The sequence below is a fragment of the Trachemys scripta genome, chromosome 21, assembly GCF_013100865.1.
Source record: "Trachemys scripta elegans isolate TJP31775 chromosome 21, CAS_Tse_1.0, whole genome shotgun sequence".
Lineage (NCBI taxonomy): Eukaryota > Metazoa > Chordata > Testudines > Emydidae > Trachemys > Trachemys scripta.
This window is the reverse complement of record NC_048318.1, coordinates 11,571,105-11,597,247: the sequence shown is the minus strand read 5'-3', so window position 1 is coordinate 11,597,247 and position 26,143 is coordinate 11,571,105. Positions and strand designations below refer to the sequence as shown.

General features: G+C 47.6%; 1 protein-coding gene across 3 annotated transcripts in view; it reads left to right on the top strand.

The window, feature by feature from the left end:
- The window catches only part of GRIK4 (glutamate ionotropic receptor kainate type subunit 4), a 315,293-nt gene that overhangs the window by 102,908 nt on the left and 186,242 nt on the right, over positions 1-26,143 (top strand). For all 3 annotated transcript variants that reach the window (XM_034754418.1, XM_034754417.1, XM_034754416.1), the window contains exon 2: positions 1,729-1,860. In XM_034754418.1, the coding sequence (XP_034610309.1) occupies positions 1,779-1,860 (82 nt within the window). In that variant the 5' untranslated portion in view covers positions 1,729-1,778. The remainder of the gene's footprint in view (positions 1-1,728; positions 1,861-26,143) is intronic.

Genomic DNA, 26,143 nt, shown 5'->3' with positions numbered 1-26,143 from the left:
GCCTAAGGTAGATTAAAATCAGAGACCTGGGTGAATGTCTCCATGTCCCCTCGTTCCTACAGTCCCCCACCTGGTAGTGATGTGCTTGGAAATGTCTCCCGGAGGTCAATCCTCTGCTTAATCTCTGCAGTGGGAACAGCTTAACTCACCCATGAATTATCTGAGCAGTGCAGATGCTTTCTTAGATCTGCACCGAATTCAAAGCTGAAAGTCCCCCATCTCCACCCAGAGAGAAGCCAGGAAGCTTCTTGCTTGTGAGCGTGATCCTGCCAGGCCCCGCCTGGGTGCGTGCATGCTGTCAGCTCCGCTGCAGTGAATGGGTTTTGCTGAAGCCCTCAGAGGAAGGTTCTTATAGAAGATCACTGCCACCTTGGTCCTATTTTCCTTTCTTGTCCCTCATTTGTCATTTCACACCACTCCAGCCCTCTGGCTGTCTGGCAGCTCCCTGGATCCCAGAGCTATGTAGCAGCAAAGGGTTCTGTTTCCCCTTCTGTCATGGTCTCACCTTCCTCTCACCTATGCAGTGTTTCCCCTCTCCTCCTCCAAGCAGTCCTTCTTGCCCTTCCCGTCATTAACGGTCTCTTCCCCATCGCTGCTCCAGTCTTGCCGACCAGTGTCTTGTCCCATTTAAACTGAAAGCTCTTCAGGGCTGGGGCCATGTCTGACTCCCCAAGTGTAAAAGCACCATGTATGTTTCTGACTCTGTATGAATCTGTCTGATTGTGACAGATAACTAGCACATCAGGCTTAATGATAGAAGCACACTGCCCACCACCAGTTCAAGCAAAGGGCAGTGGAGTCACCAGAGCTTTGTTCCCAAACCAGGGCTTGGAGCAGTGGAGTGGTCATCGCTTGGCTAGGTCTGTTTTCTAGGTGACAGCTTTAAAAACATGTCCTCTGGCTGTGGTGATCTACAAGAGCCTTAGGCCGTCTCTCCTTGCTTCCATGATTGTGAGATTTTGCTCCACATTTCAGTGACCCTCGGAGAGATCTGTATCTTCAGATCTCTTCAAGGCGTGATTAAAATAGGGGGCAAAAAATCTCTCAATCCTGGAAGCAAGGAGAAGCCCTAAGGCATAAGCGCTTGCTCTTGATTTTTATGTAATATGCAATTTTCACAGGACTGGAAGGGACCTTCTTGGTCATCAAGTCCAGTCCCCTGCTATCACAGGCAACCCCATCATATAATCCCATTCACAAATTTGTCAAGCTCCATCTTCAAACTACTTAGGTTATTTGCCCCCACTACTCCTCCAGAAACTTACTCCTCTGGTGGCTAGAAACCTTCTGATTTATTGCTGGCCAGTTTATACCCCTTTGTTCTTGTTTTCAAACACTGGCACATAAGTTAAGGTGCCTAGTCCTGTAGCTGGATGCTTGAATTGCTCCGCAGGTACCAATATGGGCATTTAGGGGTCGAAGTGCCCGTTTATAGAATAATGTTTTGCTCTGTGTTTCCTCCACCACTCATCTTTTAATGGAGATACTGGGTTGGATTTTGGAGGTGGGAAGCTGGGCCTTGAACCTGGGTTGGGGAGTAGCAATCAGGGGCGTGGCTGGTGGGTCGGGGATGTGTAGTTAGTGGACCTGGCTCATTGTCATTCTTTCCCTGTTTCTGTCTGGTTGTGGGAGGCAAGAGGAACTGTCCCCTTCAATTGGGATGCTTTTTGCAAGCAATGTTGGTTCCACGGCTGGTGTCGTTAACAGCGCAACGTTCCCTCTTTGCAGAGTTATGTCATGCCCAGACCACCACAGGGCTCCATGAGGATTTATAGAAGATGCCCCGGGTCTTGGCGCCTCTGGTGCTCCTTCTGGTGTGGCTAATGAAGATCGCCGCCAGCCCCCACTCCCTGAGGATCGGTGAGTAAGAAACTTCCTGCACACGCTGGGTTTAATCACCCTTCCAAGGTGCTTGTTGCTGCCGATGCAAATACAAAGCCTGAGGCTGCTATCGCTCGCCCTTGTCTTACTCCACACGTGGGCGCTTGGGAAAGTGAGGCTGATGTTTAAACCTGTGATTTAGTCACACAAACTCTCCATATCAAGCCAGCAGTCTAGTGAACCAGGCCCCTCTAACTGCCTAGATTTAGCTCTCTGCTAGGGATGGTGCTGTCACTATATGAGCATAAATCAAATGAAGCTTGTGGTGAGTATTCATGTTTGCATTGTTTTCATCAAGTTAATGCTACCCTATGGGGATCTTTTATATATAAATTTGTGGTGAAAGTCACCTGGGAAAGAGGCGCTATGGAATGTAACTTGATTTTTTCCTTGGCTTTCATGCCGAATGCTCCTGTAAGCGCTGTACAAACAAACAACAAAAAGTCTTTCCACAGCAATATTTTTTTTTGTCCTCACATTGGGGAGAGTGAGAAATGTTGAACTCCAGTTGAATACAGTTTAGCAGCATTATAGAGCCGTTAATATCACCAAGACTCGTAATTCACAAGGGACCCACATTTATTCAGCCCTCCCTGTGTGTATTAAAAGGCATTTGGGAAGCAGGGACCATCGGTGTTTATTCACTGCCTGGGTGGGTTAGAGAAAAGAAATGAAGCCAGAAACTCCGGTAATGAAACTCGCCTTGTATTGACACTTCGCTCTGCTGTTAAGAAAGGAAACAGCTTTCCCCTCCTGCTGTCTCTGGAGCTGTGAGCTGCTTTTATTAACTCTTTGTAGCAGATAAGAGGCTAATCTATTTCCTTCCCAGTTTGTGATACACGCATGTGACAGCTGGAATTAACCCATTTCTCCCCTTTGCTAGTAGAGCATGGCACAGTTGAGAAATATGGCAAGGGCTGATCATGCGCTGGCTGGGGTTGGGGTGAGGGATGTCTCCATGAGGTAACTGTACCTCTGATCCCTTCGTGGCCTCCTCGTGGGCATGCCAGACCTTAAGCTATCACCTTTTTGAGGGTGGAAATCATGTTCTTCTCTCCCCAGACTGGGGAGGATTTAGGTTTCAATTCCTCCTGTCCTTCTGACCACTTCAGCAAGTCTGAGTTTAGTTCAGTACTTGCCCTCCTGTCCGCTTCCAGGGGCTACGACAGGGATAACCAGTGACCAACCAGCCTTGAGAAAGCAAGAGACGTACTTAGAATAAAAGCATTACAGGAAAAAACATATCTTAAAAACAAAAACCTAGCTTATAGTCAGACCTGTCATCTGTCATTCCAGGTGTCACTCATCTTTGTCATGTTTCAAAATCCTTCCAACTAGAGCTGGCTGGAAAATGGAAATCCCTTCCCGTGAAATGTACCACGTTTTAAAAAAAAATGCACCCCAAACATGGACAAAAAGTCAAATCTGTGAAGCTTTTTGCAAGAAGGACTTTCAAGAAAAAAAACCTTTTTTGGGAGATCTGAAAGGCATTTTTCGGCTTCTCGCCTGCCTGCCAGGACTTGGACTTTGGAAATGAAATCAACAAGAGCTGTGGGAGGGGCAAAGAGTGCTCAGCCTGGCAGCCCTCCTGGGAAGCTTTTGTCAGTTTCACTTTTTGCCCGTGGAAAACTTCAGTTTTGCAAAAAGGACTTTTTCCACCTGGTATTCTGATGAATATTTTCCAACCAGCTCTACTTCAGAGCCTTCCTGCAGGGTCAGTCCCCCTTGGTCACAGCAGTCGCAGGGGTTCTTGGATCATTTCATTTCTTTGTTTTCTGGGCCTCTTGAACATGCTCAAAACCATGCCATGCAGTTTCCCCCAGAGGTCGGTACTTCTGCAGACTTGTTTACCTTGTAGGGATTTGCATTAATTACTCCCCAGTGAATTTAGTTCCTTGTAATTCATTCATGCTTTAGGTGACTTCCTCCCACTCCATTGCTGGTCTTCTTTCAAGAAAGAAATTAACCCCTTCATACCCAGTGGGTAACAATACAGGGGAGGAGGGGAAACTGAGTCACATACATTCTTTTATTTAAAAAACAAATCAAAAGGTTCTGGGTGCTGGGTATTTTATGTCTCCAGCATTTGTGGTTCACATGTGACAACCGCACTGCATCATCTCCGCTGATCGGACCCCATTTCTTGCCTATTGGCAAATCCTCTGCCCGGCCCAAGTAACTGGGGAGGGCACGGGGGCTATTTTGTGTGGGCAGCAGGTGTAAAATGTTCTCTATGGACTGCAAAGGAAGGTTGTTGAAGCTGTAGCTCCACAAGAGTCTGCAGCATCTGTGTTTGCTGCATCTCCCTCTCCTTTTCCTGCACCTTTCTCCTGTCCGCTTATTCCTTCTCCAGATTGTCTGAAATAGTCATCCTCTAGGCCTCTGCTTATGGTCCGATTGCGACACTGGCTTGTGGGATCCTGCTGAACATGTCATCCCGAGTCCTCCTCTTTCTCCTCTTCCTCCGGCTCAGGCATTCTGCGGATGTGGAGGGGGAACCTCGCAAGGCCCTAGCGGCAGCCGCTGTGGATAAAACACCCCGAGGTTCCATTGTCAGTATAGTCGCAACGGAAAGCGAAAGTTAAGGTTCAGAACTCTTTGTTCCCTTGCTCCCGTAAGGTTTTACACCAGACCTGCTTCTTGTCACTTCTGCTTTGGAGAGTTTGTGCACGGCGCCGTTCATGGCACCGGCCCTGGGGCATACGGCCTGCCAGGGGCGAGGGAAATGAGGAGGGAAACTGCTCAGCTGCGTGAAACTATGAGAATAGGGCAATGGCATGGAATCCTGGCACCCTTTTCCACCAATTGTGGTGATTTCAGCTGATCTCTCACTCTTGAGGGTGACAAAGTCAGAGAGAGCACAGCTGCTGCTGGTGTCCCAAAGCTGACTGGGCCCGCGTGCTGCTAGTGTGTGTTCTGCAATGATGCTTGCTGAAGTTATCGCTGACTGGCATGAGAAAGTGTCTGACAGTGGAGGAAGAAATAAGGCAGCCATCCCTAGAGACCTTTGGGAGAGGATGGCAGAGTACCTCCAGGAAAGTGTCATTGAGATCTCTCAGGAAGATTCAAGGGACATCCCCGTGCCCCTAAACAAACTGCTCATTATGTCCTCCTTCCCCTGCCTCACTCTACAGAGGAAAGAAAAGGAGATAGCAATGCTACCTCCCTTTGTTGTACCATTGCCTTTTCTAGTATGAGTACATTAGTGAAAAGTCGATAGCCATGTCTTGTTAAGTTGGGGGTGTGATGCGTTGCCCCCCCCCCCCGGGGGGTACCACCCGATGTACCGGGGCACCACAGAGCCTGCCGATTCCACCAGTCTGGGTTCCCTTACACTGTTCTACTGAGCCAGGCCCTCAGGCCTCCTCCAGCAGAAGTGCAGGTAGGGCCACACCCAGCTGCAGAAAGACACAGACCCTGAGATCAGCTCAGAGTGGGAAGATTCGGCTCGGGGATTGCCCAGTTCTCAAATGCACACCCCCTCTGGAGTGTAAACCCCAAATTGTCCTGTCTTGCACTGCACAGAAAACAGTACAGCGCAAGCTCATGACATTCACTCCCTCCCTCAATGGGGAGGAAGAGATGCACAGATTTTTGCCCCCCAGTTATGAATTGCACAAACTGGTTTAGAGGGGGAAAAGGACAAGTTTCTTAACCACAAAGGATAGATTTTAAGTGATTATAAGGGATAACGAACAGATCTAAGTAGATTCCTGAGCAAATAAAGCAAACATGAAAACTGAGATTAATACACTAAAGAAACTGGCTACAAGTAGTAATTTCTCACCCTAAATGTTGTTTTAAGCAGGTTGCAGAGTTTCTTGAAGACAAATTGCTCTTGCTTGTAGCTTAGAACTCCAGGTATTCCTTTCACAGGCCAGACACCTTCTAGTCTGGGTCCAGTCCTTTCTTCCCCAGATCACTGTTTTCAGCAGTCATCTTGGGCGGGGATTCAGTGAAGAACTGACCCTGATTAACTCACTTCCCTGCCTTAAATAGGATTTACATATGGCGGGAATCCTTTGTTTCCCAGTTTAATCCCCACCCCATTTGTGGAAAAATGCTAGCAGTCCAAGATGGAGTCCAATACCAGGTGACATGATCACATGACCCTGCAGTGTCAAAGCAGCCATAAATCCTCAGGAAGGTGGGAGATTAGCATTGTCAAAGTCCTATTGTTCTCTCTAATGGCCCATCCACTAATCAGCCTGACTGACTGCATTTTGTCTAGTGGGCAAACACTTTTGAAATTGATACATAGGCCATATTCCTAACTTTAGATACAAAAATGATACATGCATACAATAGGATAATCATAGTCAGTATATTATAACCTTTCCAATACCTCACATGATCCATCTTGCATAAAACATATCTTAGTTATGCCATATTCATATCATAACAATCTCTCAATGAAGAATATGGGGCGCAGTGTCCCAGGGGGCACCATCAGTACATCATTATAATTGGAAACACATTTATATACTTATCCAAGGTTCCTTCCCTTGCAACGGGCTCACTCATACTTGACTGCCGAGACTGACTGGACTGTGGTGGAGTCTCAAACGGCATAGCTGGACCCTGCGGTCGCATGTCCCCTATCCTCCTCGCCTTCCTCCTCATCCTTGTCCTCACTCTTCATGGCGGGGTCTGCATCTTGGACTTCTTGGAGGTATCCCCCATGGTCTGCGGGATGATGATGGGGTCTCCGCCAAGTATGGCATGCAGCTCTTTGTAAAAGCAGCAGTCTGCAATGCGCCACCGAATTGTCTGTTGGCCTCCCTGGCCTTCTGATATGGCCGGCCTCAGTTCATTGGCTTTTACATGGCGCTGCTGCTGCTCCGCTGTCATACCCCTTTTCCTGCATCTCACGTGAAATATGCTTGTGGACGTCCACATTTCTACGACTGATCCATAGCTGTCCCCTGTCGGCTTGGCAGTTGCACACAACAGTGGAGAGCTGCTAGGGCATTCGGGAAAAGGCTTTTCAAAATGCATGGGATTTTAAGGGGGAGGAAGGGCTTCTAGTTGCCCCTGGGCAGTGGAGTTAACGACTGTGACCGGAGCGGTCAAGCATTGTGGGACAGCTGCTGGTGAGCTGTGAGGGTCGACATAGGTAACGCAGTGTCTACGCTTGCACTGTACCAGTTTCTGTTCATCGACCAGGGCTCAGCGTCGCTCAGGGAGGTGGTGTTACCGTGTCACCACAACAGGCCACTTACGTCGGCAGGAGACCAAGTGAATTGTGGACACATGCACCACTAGGTCGACGCAAGATGGTTTAAATCGACCTAACTTTGTAGAGCAGACCATGCCTGAGTCTCAGCTTTGTAGACTCGAAAGGTAGTTCAGACAGGCTTTGATGATGCATTACAGCCTTTTGGATGCTTATCCAACTCCAACCCCCAGCATGTCTATGGTTGTATTTTTGGTCACTACCATGAACTAACAGCAGTATGGTTCAGCGGAGAGGCCCATGGGAGTCAGGACTCCTGGGTTCTATTCCTGGCTCTGGCTGTCATCTGTTGTGAGCTTAGGCAAGTCATCTCAGATCCCTTTACGTATTCAACCACTTGTGAAATGAGAGAGGTGATACTTGCCCTCGGAGTTATGAATCTCAACTTTGTGAGCCCTCAAGAATCGCTCCTGTTAAGTCATTAGTGGCCGGCAATGTATGTAGCAACATTGGTACTGACCCCTGCCCTTTTCTAAGCAGCAAAGAATGGGAACTGGGCATCTGGATTCTTTAAGCAGCTTTGAAAATCTCAACCTGAGTGTCTAACATTGTATGAGGCCTTGAGTAAAATTTTCAAAACTTCCTAAAGGATTTAGGGCCGTAACTCCCGTTTTCAAGGGAGACTTGGGCCCTTAGGAGCCCAAAGTCCCATTGAAAATCATTGGGATTTAAGGTCCTAAATCACTTAAGTGTTTTTTGACAATTTCAACCCCTTGTCTATGCTGGGAAATTACATCGTCTTAGAAAGCATGGTAGCTCTCTCCACCTGTTGTCTTTTGTTTAGATTGTGTGCTGTTCAGGACAGGGACTGTCTCTTTGTGTTTGCATAGCACCTAGCACAATAGGGCCCTGATCCATGATGGAGGGCTCTAGGCCTACTCTAATACAAATACAAAATGTGTGAGTAGTTATTAAGACAGTGTTAAATGCACTTAGTATGGTCATAAGAACAGCCAGACTGGGTCAGACCAATGGTCCAGGTAGCTCAGTATCCTGTCTGCCAACAGTGACTGGTGCCAGATGCTTCAGAGGGAATGAACAGAACAGGTCAATTAGTGAATGATCCATCCCCTGTCGTCCAGTCCCAGCATCTGGCAGTCAGAGGCGTAAGGACAACCAGAGCACGGGGTTGGATCCCTGACCATCTTGGCTACTAGCCATGACAAGGAAAGTCATGATTAAGGGTATGTCTACACTGCACAGTTGTCGCCAAAACTTTTGTTTTTCACGAGTACTTTAAAAAGCCTCCCCCCTCCCCCACGAAAGACAAAAGTTTTGCCGATGCGAGCAGCCGTGTGAATGTGGCTTTGTCGGCAGAAGCACTCTCCTGCTGACCAAGAGTATGCCGCTTGCGGGGCTGGAAGTAGTTTGTCCATAAAAGTGCCGACAAAATACTGCAAAATAGCGTTCATGCATGCTGACTTTTAGCAACAGTCGCTAAAAGCTGCGGAGTGTAGACAAGCCCTAAAACTGTGTTAATGGCTTGTGGTTAACCTTCCTATCCATCTCATAAAACTACCAGCAGCTCACATGAGTTTTAAATGCACCTATCTTTACCCACAGTCACTCTAAATAGCCTTGAACATCGTGTTAGACAAGGTGCTCACCTATTTTCTTATGTGATGCAATTTTCCAGCATAACTGAGACCTTAATGGTCGATATCAAGGCAACTACAATAACGTCTGGCCACGGTTTGCTATTCCCGAGTGTAGACGAGGCCTTATTTTGCCTTGGGACCTAAAGGAACTGACTGAAGCTGGGTTAACACTCCAAGCAAGGAGCAAATGAGCTGTATGCACCAAGAGGAGGAGCGGTTGCTGGAAAACCTTTCCACTTATAAATATGAATTACATTTAAGAAAACAAAGCTCCCAGTGGGGCATTAACTCTTCTGAGCTCCTCTGGCTAGTTGTAATTAGCGCACTGCTTGCCCACTTATCACACCTATTCTGGGAACAACAGATTTAAGTGCCACCTATTCAGAAGGGAAAGGAACTAATTACACCTAGCCAGAGGGGAGCAGAGCGGAGAGGAGAACAGCTGAACTGGAAAAAAAAAGTAGGTCAATAAAACACATATGTGATTAGCTGACTCCTGTATACGGGACTTGAACAGCAGTCTTGTTAAAGGATTAAAAATAATCCTTTTTTAAAATCAACCACAGGTAGGGCAATACTTGGAAAGCTGTAGACACCCCTGCACCGCATAACTTTGTGTCCAAGTGGACATGTGTGAGCAAAGCCATTATTATAAATAAGGCATCACTTTACATCCAGAGATCTCTAAGTGCCTGACGTTTGGATTGCAGTAGTGACTCAAGGCCCCAGTTAGGGATCAGACCTCACTGTGCTATAGGCCCTGTACACAGACATCATCAAAAGGGCCGTCCTTGCCCTAAGGAACTTGCCGACAATGAGGTGACAGATGGAAACTGTTTGGTGTAATAACAAATAGCTATAGCATGTCCCCGGCCTAGCATCTTGTAGGCATCACAGCAGAGGTGAAGCTTAAAGAAAGTCTTGGAGGAGGATGTTCTTTTTACAGGAGTTCCTCCAGTGCATAAGAGACAGCATGGGATGTACCTTCGTCTCCATTTTTCACAGGCAGAAGAGGTGAGGCACGGGGGTGTTGGGGGAGGTAATTTGATTGACATCAGACTGCAGATCAGAGGCAAGGTTAGGATTGGAACTCGTGATGCTCAGGGTATGTCTATGCTACAGAAGCTGCGGCCGTGCCAGTATAGCACCATGGTGTAGATGCATCCTGCATCGACAGAAGGGTTTTTTGTGTCCGTGTGGGTAATCCACCTCTCCGCCAGGTGGTCGCTAGTCAACAGAAGAATTCTTTAGTCGTCGTTGTTCTTCTATTTCATTCAAGGTTGTCAGATCACATTCTTAAAGGAAACTTTAGATTGGGGGAGAGGGAAAGGGGGGGACCTAACATAACATAAATAAAATCCTTGCTGATGCATGTTCTACTACATTAGTGTGGCTGTGACATTGTAAATGTTTCATTGTTTTCCCCTGTAAAGAAACCCCAGTCAAGTCCATTAAGGTGAAATAGATTCATTGTTATTTTTCGTTTGTTACTGGAGTGTGGAGGAAGGTGCAGCAAAGTACAATATTCATTTGTTAGCTATTCCGTCTCTTAATTTTGTTTTTACAGTTCTTCTAGTAGAGTGATATTTTATTTATGCTCCCTGAGATATGCACATAAATCCCTAAACCAACCACAAATATGTCAGCCCTGTCAACAATTCATCTTCTGGAAATGCCCTTTGATTTCTTTTGACTTTCCCCCACAAATCCCCATCCCAGTGACTGACTGCCTAGGAAGAGTTGTTGTAGCCGTGTTGGTCCCAGAATATTGGAGACACAAGGAGGGCTAGGTAGCATCTTTCACTGGACCAACTTCTGTTGGTGAGAAAGACAAGCTTTCGAGATTCTTTGACCTGAAGAAGAGCTCAGTATAAGCTCGAGAACTTGTCTCTCTCACCAACAGAAGTTGGCCCAGTGAAAGATATTACTTCACCCACCTTGTCCGCCTGGAAAGAGAGCAGCTGATAAAAATGCCACTTCTCTTAGCCCTAGCCTTCAGGTCCTTGATGGGACTTTTAAAGATGCCAGTCTTCCCAGACAACCAGGATACAGGGGGCACTTCCAAGATAAAAAGGAGTCCAAGCCCTGTGGGGAAAAACCTACTGATGCTGTTCTGTCCATGACATCTGCATGCTGAAAGAGGGCCTGCAGTGCCTATGTCAGTTGAGGTCTATCATCTAACCCATTCTTGTCTAAATGAGCAGGCAAAATGTTTTGCCTTGTGCAGTTTCAGAACCGGTCTCTTTATTTGAGGCAGGGGGTCAGTTTTCTTTCCATTCACTAAATCCTGAAGTGATAACCAGGCAAAACTCCCTGTAGCAGCATATGTCAATGTTTGCCTGAAACATCCCACCTTATTAGCAGCTGATGATCCTTCTGGGAAAAGATTAGGTGGGTTCTGCTAACTCACTGAGTCGGGTGGCTCATTAACACCACCTGAATGCAGGGAAATGGGAGTGGCTCTCTGAGGACAGAGGGTCTAGAATGTGGGCTAAGCAGCTCTGAGGGAGGAACTCTGGGAGCAGTCAAGCATGAGGAGAAGGTTTGAGCTGAACTTCGTTACTTTGTTTTCCTTGTTAATAAAATCAAACCGCAGGGGTAAATTTTTTGAGTCTGGACAGCATGTGGACTTCATGTATAGAGCAGGCTGAGAAAAGTGCCCACTCTCACTCCCATTGAAAGCTAAGGGGTATGTTGCCTGAGTAGGGATCTCTGGATATGGGCCACCAAGAGAAGAGCTGAACCTAAGTAGCTTCTAAGCACTATTCTCACCTGACATTCTCCTCTGTAGTGAAGGCCAGGAACCAACTGTCCTACAGCAGGAGGGCAGATTTTAGCCAAAGCCCTGCTTTTCTGAAAACATCCAGACAGAGCAGTTAGGTTTTTAAGGTCCCATCAGAAAGATCTCCAGATGGTAACCTGTATGGTTCTTAATTAATCTGCCTAACTCAGCCCTGACAGCATTTGAACCACTGGTCTCTGGGAACTAGGGATCCCAAACAAATCTCGGAATGTCTTTTCTGCCTCCTCTTTGCTTACTCTACATTGGTCTTGTTATTTTATTTCAATCTTAGTCATTCAAGTGAAATCAATAGAAGAGACCATCCATCCACCTTGCATACGCAACCTGCCGCATTGAGCCCATTTCAAAGGAACCCCAAATTTGCCCAGTACAGCTCTGCTCCAGATTCCTTGGAAGACCTTTCTATTATGCAACTGATATTTGTCAGTCACTTGAGTAATTGCGTAAGACAGGTTTCTCTGCATGACTTCCCCTCTCCACCCCATGCCTCCGTTCTTGGTTTCTTTAACTTCAGTACGCCAGACAGCCTGTGAAATTCATTGCCCTGAAGGGTCACAGATCCAGATGCTGTGGCTGGATTTTCTAAAAGGCACTGGGATAATGTTATGACCCTTCATAACTGCTGTAGTCATGCAGGCTAAGAGAAAGGTAATCACATTTTGTGCTTTAGATTGTCAATTGTGTGTTGCAAAGGGGATTGTATAGCACTGCACAAATGGGCCAGGGCTTCACCTTTCTCTGATTCATCGGGCTGAGCCATCATCTTCCAGACACAGGACACTAAGTGTGATGGACGTATGGTGGTTCCCATGTTAAATACACTCAGCCATGGCTGGCAAGCCCAGTGAATCTTCTCAGATTTAAAACAATAATGGGCTGGCCTTTGACACCCTTACTCACCGTTGTGACTACTTGCAGAGTAAAGGAATATTCGGTGTGAACACTGAAATGACAGAGGAGATGCTATCTTATTGTATATGTGGATCTGTCCCAGAGCGGTATGTCTGACGTTTGTGCTGGCAGAGTCTAGTTATCTAGTCTGGTCCCTTCCTCAGTGCTTGCTAGTTTTACTGCCGCTACAGTTGTAGTCAACGCTTGTTACTCTCGATAAACAGACCTACCGTATCTGCTTTGCAGGCGATGGAGGCTGGCCAGGGCTGAGCACCTGGAAAGCAGGAAGAAAAGAGTTGGATTCGGTGAGACAAACGACCCCTTTGAGCCTTGTTTGTGCATCTGTGCTGGGTTTGTTCCCTCCCCTGCTTCCACTGGACTGAATTATCTGTACTGATCTCTTAGTGTCTGGTAATATCCGACAGGCATGTAAAACTGGCACTGACGGATCAATGTTGTATGGAGATTGGTGGCTTTTGTCCAGAAAGGCCCCAAGCTTTGTTCTGATTCATATGTGTGCATAAACTGTCTTGACGGTGAAATCACTGCCTGGCTGTGGGTGCTGATCAAGCCACACGGTTAGCAAGTTAGCACTAACCATTATTTGTAGGCCAAGGTTTATGCTTCCGCTGAGCCTAGTAAAACTGTGGAATGACTGGATCCTGCAGCAGAATGCTACTGTGTGCTGCACTACATTGTGCTAGGTTTGAAATTTGCATAGGTCTTACTGTAGGTGCTAATGCAACAGGAGGAAGTGGAAAGTTTTACATTAAGGACAGGAGCGAGCCAGAGAATGGGGCCGATCACTTAAATGTCAGATCTCTTAAATGTACGCGTCCGCTACACCCACTGTAGGAATGACGAGAGAGAGAGAGAGAGAGACGTACAGCCACTGTAGAGAGAGAGAGACACACACACACACACACACACACACACACACACACACACACACACACGCGCTTTCTGGGCCTGATTTATTGTCTTCTCCTGGATGTGCTGCAAGCCTGTGTCTGAGCCAGAGGTCAGGAAATGAGAGCAGTGCAACACTGATAAACTGCTCGTGACTGCCGCTTGAGCAGGGTTTTCAGTGTGTCTAGGGTTCAGCCATTTTTTTAACACGTCTCTTTTCCTTAATAGCCTGAAAACCAGTCCTAGTAAAAGCTATTTTTGTCATTTCTTTCATTAGTTAAAAAAAAAAAAATCCTTGATGTGAATGAAATCAAAAGACGCCTACCTCCCTGGATACTCAAACAGCTGCCAAAATTCGTTCCAGATCCCAGCCATCATCGAAGCTAGAACATCCATGGAAAGCTCCCATGCAGCCTGAGCTGGGCTTCTGCACTAGTCTGTGTTATAAATAGCTCCTGTCCAGTCCTTTCCCTCGCCTCTGCCAGGAACGAGGCTCCGTATTGTGGATTTCACACACACTCTGTAGGGCTCGTCTTGGCTGCACAGGTAGCTGGAGTTATCCACACTCAAGTTAACACCTCCGGAGGTAGCCTGGCTCGGGTGAGCCATCACATTGCAATACTCAGGCTACATCCCCACTGCCGTACTACTAGCTCAAGCCTCAAGCTTTATCCCACCCGCTCCCCGACAGGCTAGCTAGTTTGAGTTTAAAGCACCACTGGAGCTAGGGTTTTTGGTGTGTGGTCGTGAGTCTAGTAAGGGGCACCCCTCAAGCTAACACTGCAGTGAAAAGCTGCCCTTAGCATAAACAGCTTTATTGATATGCTAGCCACTTCTGAAGTGGGAAGGTGGCAACCAGTCGGCACCCTGCACAACATTGGGGATGAGGAGGGTGTGAAAAGTTTGGTCAATCACTTTCTGTTATTGAAACTGCCGAGGGATCTTTAATGTTCACAGAATGTGAACAGAACCTGAGATTTTAAGGCTGCATCCAAAAGATGACAGGAAGTATGCACTAGTGGGACTCAGAAGAGAGGAGTTTCAGTTCTTGTCTTGGCCGGAGACTCCCTGTGTGACCGTGTCAATCTCTTTGGCTTAAATTTGTCGGATGTTTCTGAGTACTCGTGACAAGTTTAGTCAGTCCTTCACACAGTTGGGTGGTCTTTGATCTGGAGTTTCTAGGAGCAGATACGTAGTAGGCAGTGGGTTTTTCTCCAGGGCCAGCTTCAAAAGGATGGACTCTGAGGTGGGTCATTTGTATTCCCCTCACCCCTCCTAGGAAATACACTTAACATGTATTGTCTCCAAAAGTCCATTGAAGTTCCTAATCCTTCCCAGAGATTGCATTAGTTAATCTGCTACACACAACAACACACCCACACAACCACAATTTGAATACCGTGGCTCCCCAAGGGATTAAACTTAATTCCACAAGGTTTGTCTAGGATATTGTCATATCCGCCACACAAGCGCTCGAGTTTTTACTGTAGTGTACTCATAAGAAGTCTCTCTGGCAGTCCCAGGGCAATGCTGTTAAAGAGACACGTGTCACAAAGGTCTTTGCTGCGGGAAAATCACCTCTTTCTGGGGCTTGTATTTATTGGTTTTCTAGTGACTCAAACTAAAAACATCAGTGTTCAGAGTCCCGAAGCTGAATTCTTCCTTCCGTGGTATGACAAACAAAACAGAATAACACACTAAGGGGGGACCCAAGTTATACCCACAGCGCTGCCTGCACCAGCTGTTCCCAAGCACTTTCTCCTGCATCATCCTTCAGAGAGGTCAGCTGCTTTGAACTGCTGGATAAGTAATGATGTGCACCTGCTCTGACCTCAGCTGCCTCCTCTGAGCCAAGTTAGGGCAGGGGAAGGGGGCAGAAACTCCCTGTGAATGGGGGGAATGGAGGGGGTTAGGGGAGCTAGTGAGACTGGTGGACGGTGGGCAGCCGGCTTCAGGTTGTGAAGGGGCATACTGGTAGCTCCTACAGCAATTCCTCCGGCAGTTCCTGGGTGGCTGGTGTGCGGTTCCCCACCTCACCCCGCAGTGGATGGTTGATGCCCTGTGCACCAATGCCTGCCACCCAGATGCCAGTGCCCTGATCCTTTCCCCACCCCACCTTGGCAACTGGCACATATGCTGCTTGCCTCTCCCCTGTGCTTGATGTCTCCGCTGGAACCCAGGGTAGCTAGAAGGCTGGGCTGGGGAGTCCTGCCTGCCCCCCGGCTGCTGGCCTGATCTCATGCACCACGGCAGCTGCTTCAACCTGTCCACTGTGTCCTGCTCTTGTCGGGGTCAGCATAGCCAGGTCCTGCTCTCGCCTCTGTGACAGCGGTGGTGGCAGAAGATGATAGGATTGTAGAAGTATGCAGATAAATAGACATTACTTTCCCTCTGTGCCTCATTTTCCCCATCTGCATAATGGAGACGATTATCCACCCCCTATCTTTGTAAAGTGCTTTGCCTCTCCCAAAGAAAAGCACCGGAAGTACTAAATGTTGTTTATCTGCTTGTACAATGGAGCCAATAGGTTGTGTGTACAGCTGGGCAAATACTGCAGAATATTTTCCCATTTTTAAAAGGATTCCTATTTAAAAATGTTCACGTCTCTGTTTGTGTTCACTCTCCATGAATATTCCAGCAATCAAGTTCCCTGGCAGGAATGTTAGAGGGGAGCAGTGACATTCAAGTGAAAACAGATGAATATTCACTGTGAGCAAATTTCTATTGGTTATCAGAAACGTTCACAACGCAGAGGTAACGTTCTGCCCATCGAGTCAAGGAACTGAAAAATACCATGTGACCTCCATGGCCAATCAAAACCACAGGGATTGCAATTATTTGCAGCAAACTTCTCATCAACTAGCCACAGATAAAGAATTATTTGCAGAAATTATTTGGCAAATGATGTCAGATAACTAATAAACATAAGGCAACTTGCAGAGAGGGATTTGCCAGCAAAAGAGGTGGAAAGTCATTGAATGATTGTTCATCCAGCTCTAATGTATTTCAGGCCAGATGGAATATGTAGATTAGTGTCTTGCAGGCTTGTGGCACGGAGAAGCCACTTATAACACTGAATGGTGCCACAGAGAGAGAGAGAGAGAGACTCATTAATTATGGCATGATGTCCTGATGTTGCATCGTTTCCCCCATTCTTGGTGCAGCGCTGTTTCAGGATGCCGGGCCATAGTTATTTGGTGGCTCCCCTGGGATTCCCACGTAATATATTTTCTTTCACTCTTGGCTGCTGGGAAAAGGGAATATTTCTCCTCTCCTTTCACTTTCTTGGCTGCCTGGAGGAATTCATGCAGCTCTGGTCTGTTTGCTTGGCAATCCCTCTTCATGGGGACCTGGCAGAGTAGGGGAAGTAGCTATCCAATTGATGGATTACACTGGAGAACTGTGTGTGGTTTGATTTTTGCTGATTTAGAACCCATTGGGGTTCACAGCAAATTCTCTTGTGTTTTCGGTTAGTAACAGAGGCTGAGATTTCCAAAGCCATCTAAGGGATTTGCATTCACAATTAATGGGAACTGGGCTCCCAAAACCCTCATATGGCTTCGGAAATCTTAGCCCAGATAAACGAGGCTTCACCAAAATGCATGTGAGCAAACGTCCCCGGGGAAGGATCCTCCCCAACCCATTGAGTCCAGCTGTCTGTGTTGACACGACATTGCTTCTTTGGAATGAAATAGGAGCACGAGACTGTCCCTCATAAATTTTACCCACAATGGGGATCTAACGGGCAGACTTCTAGCCTGTGGCTTGCAAATGAAATCAGAGCAATGTGCCCAAATCTGCCACTGAATCATACCAAAGCAGCTGCGCTGATATTGGCACAGAGCTCCGTTATCGACCTGAACATTGTGTGCGTGTGCATGGGACATGGGAGGGACAGAAAATCCACCATGGAAGTGAAACGTAGCCCAGCGGTAGCCTGTCTTGGGTCAGCCCTTGCCAGCCAGGGGCTCTCAGCTGGGAAAGGCTGCCGGGCGGAATGGTTAATTCTCCCAAGGACGCCGTTAATGAATTCCACTTGCATTTCCCGAAGCTGTGGGGGGTTGGAGAGACTAAATGGAATTTTATCTGAAAATGATGGCTGAATGTCAATGCCGCTGTCGAAGCCAATTTGGGAAACTGAATGCGCTAAAAGAATTAAGAATGCTAAATGGAAATAAGTCTACTTGGTTGAGATGAAATAGGGCTTAAATGAGTGAAATTATCAGTGGATTACCCTTGTTAGAACACTGCTTTATTTTAATAAACTGAGTTTTAATCTGCTGCAAGGATTCCTGGCGGAAAGGCACATCTTTTTGGGGGGTATGTGTGTGGTGCTGGTGGAAGAACTGGCACCTCTCCAGAATAGGGGGACATGCTGACGGGTTGGTAATTATTCACCTGTGATGGTTTCACATTTCCATGAAGATCCTGTTTGCTGCTTGAAAAGTGGCTTGCTCCCTGTTCCCAGCTCGCTCGCCTCTTTCGTTGGCAGAATGGAAGCACTCCAGAGTTGCTGCCATTTAGATAATGCGCATTATGGGGGAAATTCGCCCTGGTGCCAAGTGCCAATGCAGAGACTGTGCATCATTCAAGCCGTCCTATGGCCAATAGAGTTAAGGTCCCATGTGATCATTGGAACAGAGAGATGAAAAGAAATGGAACCTCGTGCATTTAGAAGGCAAAAACAATAGGTTGAGATTTTATCCTAAAGATGTGGTTAATAATTATTAACAGGTACTAACTATCCTCTTCCGTTAGAGCAGATCTATTGCAGCAAAAGAATCAAAGCAGATGTTCTTGCCTAACTTAGCTGGCCGCCAGGGTAAACACAGATGTAACCTGTCATTCTGCCGGTGAGTCTGACCTGCCTGTTTTTATGATGGACTTGAAAAACATAACTGCTCCAGATGCTTCAGGAACCATGCCCTAAAGGCAGAGCCCAATCCTTGGAGCTATTAAACACCATCATCTCCCAGAAGCAGAGGGAACTCTGCAAGCAGACTCTTAGAGTTGGGGTGCAATCCTGTGCATTGCAAGGTGCCCCAGATTCTCCTTGCAGAATTGGGCCCTAGATCAGTATTATGATTTGTATACGGTCACAACTAGAGGTCCCAACCAAGATCAGAGCCTCACAGTGCTTTCTGACCACACAGGCTTTGCCCCAAGGAGTTTAAAATCCAAGTCAACAAGATGGACCAAGGGTGGGAGGGGAAACAGGCACAGAGAGATGAAGTGACTCGCCAATATCGCACAGTAGCGCAGGAGCAGAGCTGAGGATAGAACCCGGTTAATTAGAGTTTCCATCCAGTGTCAACTAGACCACATTGCTTCTCTTGCAACAATTTCCCTGGCAGCCAGCCCAGTGAGGGGTGAGTCGGGGACCCCCTCTAAGATGGAGATGATCTAGGCAAGGTTGCCAGCCCTGAGTGGTGGGGCATGTGGACTGCATAGACAATCAGGCGATGGTCGTGAGTGGGGAAGGGTAAATAAATTGCTTTCCCAGCTTCTATCTGGAGGGGAATTCATTTCCTAGCAATAGGCTATCTTGTGTTTCAGCGCACGAGTCTCTCTTCATCTTCCCTGAGAGTCAGCTCCTGTGGGCATCTCTATAGAAGAGTTCATATTCTTGCCATGGAAGACAGACAGACAGACAGACAAACAATAAAGAGCAGATTCATTTTCTTACAACTCCACAGCACCAGGTAGAATTGTGCTTTTCTCAAGAAAGCAGGAAAATGACTACCAATGAAGCAGCTAACAAACTAGAACTGGCTAGACTGGAAGCAAACAGAGGTAAACCCTCTAGCAAAAGGTACATTTACAAGTTGAGAAAAGAAAGATAAACCTAACACGCCTTGCCTGGCTGTTACTTACAAGTTTGAAATATGAGAGACTTGTTCAGAAGATTTGGAGAGCATGGATTGATGTCTGGTCCCTCTTAGTCCCAAGAGCGAACAACCCCCAAAACAAAGAGCACACACAAAAGCCTTCCCCCCCACCAAAATTTGAAAGTGTCTTATCCCCTTATTGGTCCTTTCGGTCAGGTGTCAGCCAGGTTACCTGAGCTTCTTAACCCTTTACAGGTAAAAGGATTTTGGAGTCTCTGGCCAGGAGGGATTTTATAGTATTGTACACAGGAGGGCTGTTACCCTTCCCTTTATAGTTATGACAGACCCCATAGCTCCTCCACTGAGATCATTCTCTTTGGCTTTCAAATGTGCCCATAAAATAATCTCCACCACCACCCAGCAACAGCATTTAAAAATAATTCTCAGTGCGAGAGGCACCATTTGGCCAAAAATGAATTTCCAAAGCAGGGATGGATGGGCATGATGGACTTATCTACGGCACTTCTAGAGCCCCATTGCACTTGTGTGTAGAGCCTAGCTGTAATTCCAGCAGTCAATGGAATCAATGGAAGGTAGGGGCCTACATACCTTTAAGGATCTGTGCTGACCATAATTTCTCTACTGATTGTCTAGTGGTCCATTGGTGTTCCAGGGGCAGGAGCACACCTCATGTATGGGGCTCAGTTGAGGCTCCTGGCACCAGACAGAGGCTGCAGTTATCTGGCCAAATGCTGGTGGCTGAGAAGGCATCATTACTTCACAGGCCCAGGAGCAAGCGTGATGCCTGCGGACACAGGAGATCAACGCACTTAGCATTGGGCCCTGCTGTATCTCTAGAAGAGGGGTCGTTTGTCCAGCTACAAACTCATGGATAGGATGGGGCATGCAATCCTCGGCAGCATTTGACGCTGCTGGAAGTGCTAGGAGCTGCCAACCTTGTGCTCAGGGCACTGCATTAAAGCTGGAAAAGAAGGGGAAGGGAAGGGCTCTCTGCTCCCATACACGCTCAGTTTGCCTGTGCTGGAATAGCCATAAATCGACCACTATTGAAGAGTTCTGCTGAACTCGTTAGCTGTGATCTGTGAACATCGCACTTGCCTGGCAGCTCCCTCCCAGTTTCACGTCAGACCCATGCGGAAGTGCGGGCTGCGATGAGAACCCAGGCTCTGACCCCAGGTGTCCTCCCAATGGAGCTGGCAAGGTTTGCAAACGTTTTGCTGAGCCCACTTGGTAACGAAGCCGGAGTGCCGGCAATGTGAGCTTGTTTGTGGGGTTCCAGGTTCCATTTCAAATATCCGTTCCCTCTCCCTCCCCTGGGATCTGAATCAGCCGACTTGAATAGAAGGAATTCTTCTATTGCTTGATCTTGTTGCTTAGAGTGATTGATAACCTGCAGCTACCTGCAGAGGTGTGTGTGGGGGGGAAGTGCACATGTTAGTCATTCTGTTCCCCAGCATGCTTCCATTGGCATCCAGTCTGCACTAAAGCCGCTTCTGAAAAATGTCATTTCACAATCGCAACATGGGCCTGCTCCTTCTCACCTCTGTGATCTCCTCACAGATTTGTTATGCAAACTACTTTCACCCGCCCAGCGCCGTCCCTTCTCCGAATGAAAACAGTTGGAGAAAGGTTATTTTGTCATCTGGCTCCTGCATTTTAAAGCAGATCGTACCATAGCCCCTGTCCCCAGGATGCTTTGGCAGTAGCAGACTTCTGGCATTTAATTTCAGTTATGTTCTATTAACTTCAATTGCACGTGGGGTTTTTGGCATGATTGTTTCTTCTAGGGGACTGGTGCAATTGGGTGGAAGTGCTGTTTTTATCCATGTAGGTAAATAGCATGCGCTTGGTCACAAAAGAAAACAGCTGTGCGGGAAGCTGTTGTATTGCAAGAGCTTGCAACATCTGTGCAATGTCATGCTGCGTCCACATTTGACAGCCATCCCAGGTGTTCTGCGGGCCGGCTTGTGCTGGTTCATTGCAGTGCCTGGCAGATAGTCTGTCAGGATCGACCGAAATGGTGCAATCTACAGTGGTTTCTCCCAAAGCCAGGAATGTTACAACTCCACCAGGCCCCCAAACACAGTCCCACAATGACCCCAGCAACAGTGTTGGGTGATGCTATGGGATAGGTACCGCCGATGTCGCAGAATGGACTGTAGTTGTCAGCTGTGGTGTGTCTGACCCACCAGAACGGTTCTGTCAGAAACAATCATAGCTGCAAGGGCAAAGGAGACAAGCAGCTAGGGCTGGCTGGAAGACAAGAATTCTGTTTTGTGAAAAAAAAATTGAGGGTTCAAAATTTCATTGGAATGAAACTGAAATTTTTCAGAAAAAGTAACGAAAAAGAGAGACCAGTAGCCCGGTTGTTGGGGGCAGTCATCTGGGATGTGCCTGAATCAGGGGCTTGAAACTGGGCCTCTCTCATGGTTATGGCACTCACTGGGCAACTGGCTATTCCAGGAATGCACCTAGCATGCCCTGGTCTGAGACTGGGTAACCCGCCGTGCTCTTCTGTCTTTGTTGGTCTGAAGATCTCCACGCATTGGTGTTCGTGCAAAGCACTTTCATTCCAGGGGCTGCATTTGGAGAGCCTGTTTCACTCGTGTGGATAAATCCTATGCAGTGTTGGATCAGCAATGAGCAAAGCAGTAGGCAGGCAGAGTTGAAGGAAAGATCTTTATTGAGTACGTGGAGCGGTCAGTGTTACATGCGGAGGCTCTAGGGCAGGGGTAGTCAATGATTTCTTTGTCCAGGTCCACATTTCTTGGTCAAAGATCAAGATCCAGACTCCAGAGAAAATAATTTAAAAAATAACAATAATGAGTAAATAAAATGATTTCGGAGTCTGTTCAAAAGCATCTGGTGGTCCGGATTTGGCCCACGATCCGCCTATTGATTACCCCTGCTCTAGGGTTTGATGTGCAAGCAGTTTGACTGGATCTTGGTGGTGAGGGAGTTAACATCATTTGTTTAAGGAAGGAAGAACTCTCCCAAGGTGATTGTCTCAGCTCCCTTATGTGCAGAGTATAGTGGATTTTCTGGTAGGGCTAATCTAAGTAACCCCGGAAAGAATCCTGATGGCATGAATGGATGGCATCACTATAGATGCATCTGGGGATAGGAGAAGGACCGTGCGCATGAGAGCTGAGTAGGGGAAATGAAGAGCCGATGGTGCGACCTGTGCTGGATGGGTCACAGAAGGTGTAGTCTCTGCTCTGAGGAGCTTATACCAAGCACAGAATGTTCTGGGAGCCCCAGTGGAACGTTCTGCCTTGGAACATTTCCTTGCAGTCATGATGGCTAGCAGCATTTTTGCATGGATGTGGCTTAATGCCTTGAGGGGTGAGTTGGAAGAGGGAATTTGAAACAAGGGATATTTCCAGGTGAAAAGGGAATAATAATGTTATGCATGTTAAGTTCCCACTTTAGCCAGCCACTCCCTGAAAATAAATGGAAGAATTACAGGGGGAATACTAAATAAGGATTATAATCTCTTTGGTTATAATCTCTTTGCTCTGTGTTCGTACAGCATCTAGCACATCTGGGTCCTGGTCCAGGACTGGGGCTGCTAGGTGCTGCTGCAGTAAAAATAATAAATGAAGTGTTACCAAAACAAAAAAAAAGATGTTGCTCACAAGATTTAAAGGGGATGTAGGATCCTCCCACTCTTTTTTTTTTAAGTGGATGTGTGTGTAATATAATATTACTTTAATCCACTTACACCCTTCATAGACAGGGCTTATTCTTCTCATGAGTGAAATGCAGTCACCTCTTGGGCAGACCATAGGAGCTTCTTAACAGTGCACTATGGCTCTAAACCCTGCTTTAGGACCTGAAGTGAAGAATCCCTTATCCAGCTGAAACTATGTGGGAAATTCACAGCAAGAGCCCTTGCCATGGTTTCTCTCCTGCTTTGAGCAGGGGGTTGGACTAGATGACCTCCTGAGGTCCCTTCAACCCTGGTATTCTATGATTCTAAATAGTAGCATTAGAATCTTATGAAAAGTGCCCTGGGATCTTTAATAGCCTCAGAGTGGTCAGGTCCATGGTTTTACAATGCACTTGAAAACGCTTTCAGTAGAACAGCATTTCTTAGTGCCGATGGAGAGCACCTCCTGTTGGAGCCACCCGGTCTGTGTTTCTGCTTCCAGCTGACGTGCAGAGCGACAGAACATGGACTCATCAGTCTCTGCCCATTACTATATAACACGCCATTCACAGGTGATACAAAATGAATCATAAACTCATAGGCGCAGTGGATCAAAGGCCAGTCAACAGCGAAGCAAACTTAAACAATAATCCTGCCTGTTATTTAGCTTTCTACCTCTGCTGGCTAGCGAGAGGGAGGAAAAAATGGCTCAGAAAAATGAGATGAGACATTTGGTGCTAGCTAAAGAACCTATACGCTTCAGTGGCTCAGCTAACCCCAGAACCTGCTTGAGAACACACCGTTTCATCCCAGGTTTAAGGGATATTTATAGATTGAGCCATGAGCCACCCCAGACTCACGCCTGCGTTGGAATGATAAGAGTCTCGACTTGAACCCAGAAAGCATGAAAGAAAAATACATGTATGGGGCTTGTTCTTAGCTGCCACGCTTTGTTTTATAAAAGGAAATAAAATGAAGTCAAGAGAATAAAATTTGGCATGAGCGTCTGTCCTGCTGAAGTGCCTGAAGCTGACACGATGGATGGAGTCGTTACAGGCACCTGTGTAAATGCAGACCCTTTTTTCCTTATAACATATCTCATTTGCTCAATAGCCCATAATGGCCCCCAAGGAGCCATTACTGTTTATCAAGTCAGAGCTTCTTTTGCTGCTTAGCAGACTGCAGAATTGATGGCCCATCGTGACTATTTTGGGTCAGACTAGATGCTTTTGCTAGAAACACGGCAGAGCAGGAGCTATCAAACCTGTCATACTAAGGTCACTTGGAGAATTGTTTTTAGACCTGTGAGTGGGAGAAATCCATGTGGCGTTCGAGAGGCAGCATGGACTAATGGGTAGGACGCTGGACTGACAGGAAACCTGGGTTCTAGTCTTGATTCTGCCACTGGCTTCCCATGTGAACGTCCCGTCCCCTCTGTTTTCTTCTCCCGGGCTTTGTCCACCTTGTCTATTTGGATTGTAAGTGGCAGGGGCTCTTTCTCACTGCGTGTTTGTACAATGCCTGAGCCCTGAGCTCCGCTTGTGCCTCTAGGTGTTGTTATAATAAAAATAATAGCAATAGGCTGAAAAATGAGTGATGGGCTACCCTGGAAAAGGTTCTGCAGTTTGGCAAAGCTGCGTGGAAGAGCATCCAGAACTGAGTCTTACCTCTCCTGCTGTACACATGCAGCCATTTCTGGGGTAAAGCGCGGTTGTTTTTTTTAACCGCAGGAAGGGGAGGGAAGAATATTGTTGCCCCTTTTCAACCTAAAAGGTTAGTCAAATTTGGGGGTCCTGAGGATGATCCAGTGGGAAGTAGAAATCGATGGAGTCTGGTATTTTGTGTCATGCTGTCTTGTTTATTTGCAAGGACCGTACAAAGTCCTGCTCATCTTGAATGCAGGAGGAACCAAGAACAGAAGGGGCAGTTTCTTAGCTTTCAGACCCAAGCCTCTTTAGTGAATGCCAGGCCCAAAAGCGCTCTCTAGCTTTTTCCAGGATCACGCTGTGCTTACCAGCTGCTGCTTGGCTGCCTTCCTTTTTGCCTCGGCCTCTCTGTTCATGTCTGTTCTCAGTTTGCGTGTGTTCTGCCCGTGCACACACGTGCCCACGCATGCACACAACTCAGCAAACCTCTCCTGCCCACTCTGTCCTGGGCAGGTACACAACCCCCTTTTGTCTTCGGTGGGGGACTTCTGATGAACTCATTCTGACTGTTACAACAGCTGAGGAATCTCAAAGTCGTTTCTGATCCAAGCAGTCCCCAGTACCTCTCAGCATAACAGTCCTGTGGGCAGGGCGGGTGCAAGGATGTTTCGCACCTTAGGCGAAACTTCCACCTTGTGCCACCCCACCCCACTCGAGACCTGTGGCAGTTCTCCTCCCCCCGGCCCGGGGAGCCGTGCGGCAGCTCCCCAGCCCCAGCTCATCTCTGCTCTGCCTCCTCCCTGAGCACGCCGTCGCTGCTCCACTTCTCCCGCCTCCCAGCTTGCAGCGCCAATCAGCTGTTTGGCGCCGCAAGCCTGGGAGGGAGAGAAGCAGAACGGGGCAGCGTGCTCAGGGGAGGAGGCGGAGCAGAGGTGAGCTGGGGCGGGAAGTTCCCCTGCGTGCTGCGCCCCCCCCCCTTACTTGCTGCAGGCGGCCCTCCCCGCAACCCCCCTGCCCCAGCTCCCTCCACCTAAATGCCAGCGGCGACCGGGGCGGCTGAAGATCCGGCCACCGCGGTTGCCGCTGAAGGACCTGAAATTCCACCCCCCCAAATGCCAGCGCCCTAGGCAACCGCCTAGGTCGCCAGATGGGTTGCACCGGCCATGCCTGTGGGTATGTCTACATGACAAGCGCAAGAGGAGCACAGCTGCAGGTATGCTGCTGTCGCATTGTGGTGTAGACACGTGCCACTGTGATAGAAGGGTTTTTCCATCGCTGTAGTGAACGCACTCCCCTGGAGAGGCAATAGCTAGATGGACGAAGAATTCTTCTATTGGTCTAGCAATATCTACACCGGGGCTTTGGCTTAACTATGTCTCGGGGAGGAAGGGGGGGTAAATTTTTCACACCTCTGAAGGATGAAGCTAGGTTGACCTGAGTTTTAGGAGTAGACCAGGCCAATCACTGCTTGGAACGGTAGGGGGAACTCCAAGTAAGCAGAATGCAATGACCAGAGTTGGAATTTGTCCACAACACCAGGTTTAATGTCCCCGATCCCTTTCAAAAAGCACCAGGGGATCTTTTAATGGCCCCATGTGGCCAGGAACCTTGGTTTAAATGTACTGGCTATACTCCCCTCCTCACCCCAGCTGCAAGCTGGAAGAAATCCAGCGTTATT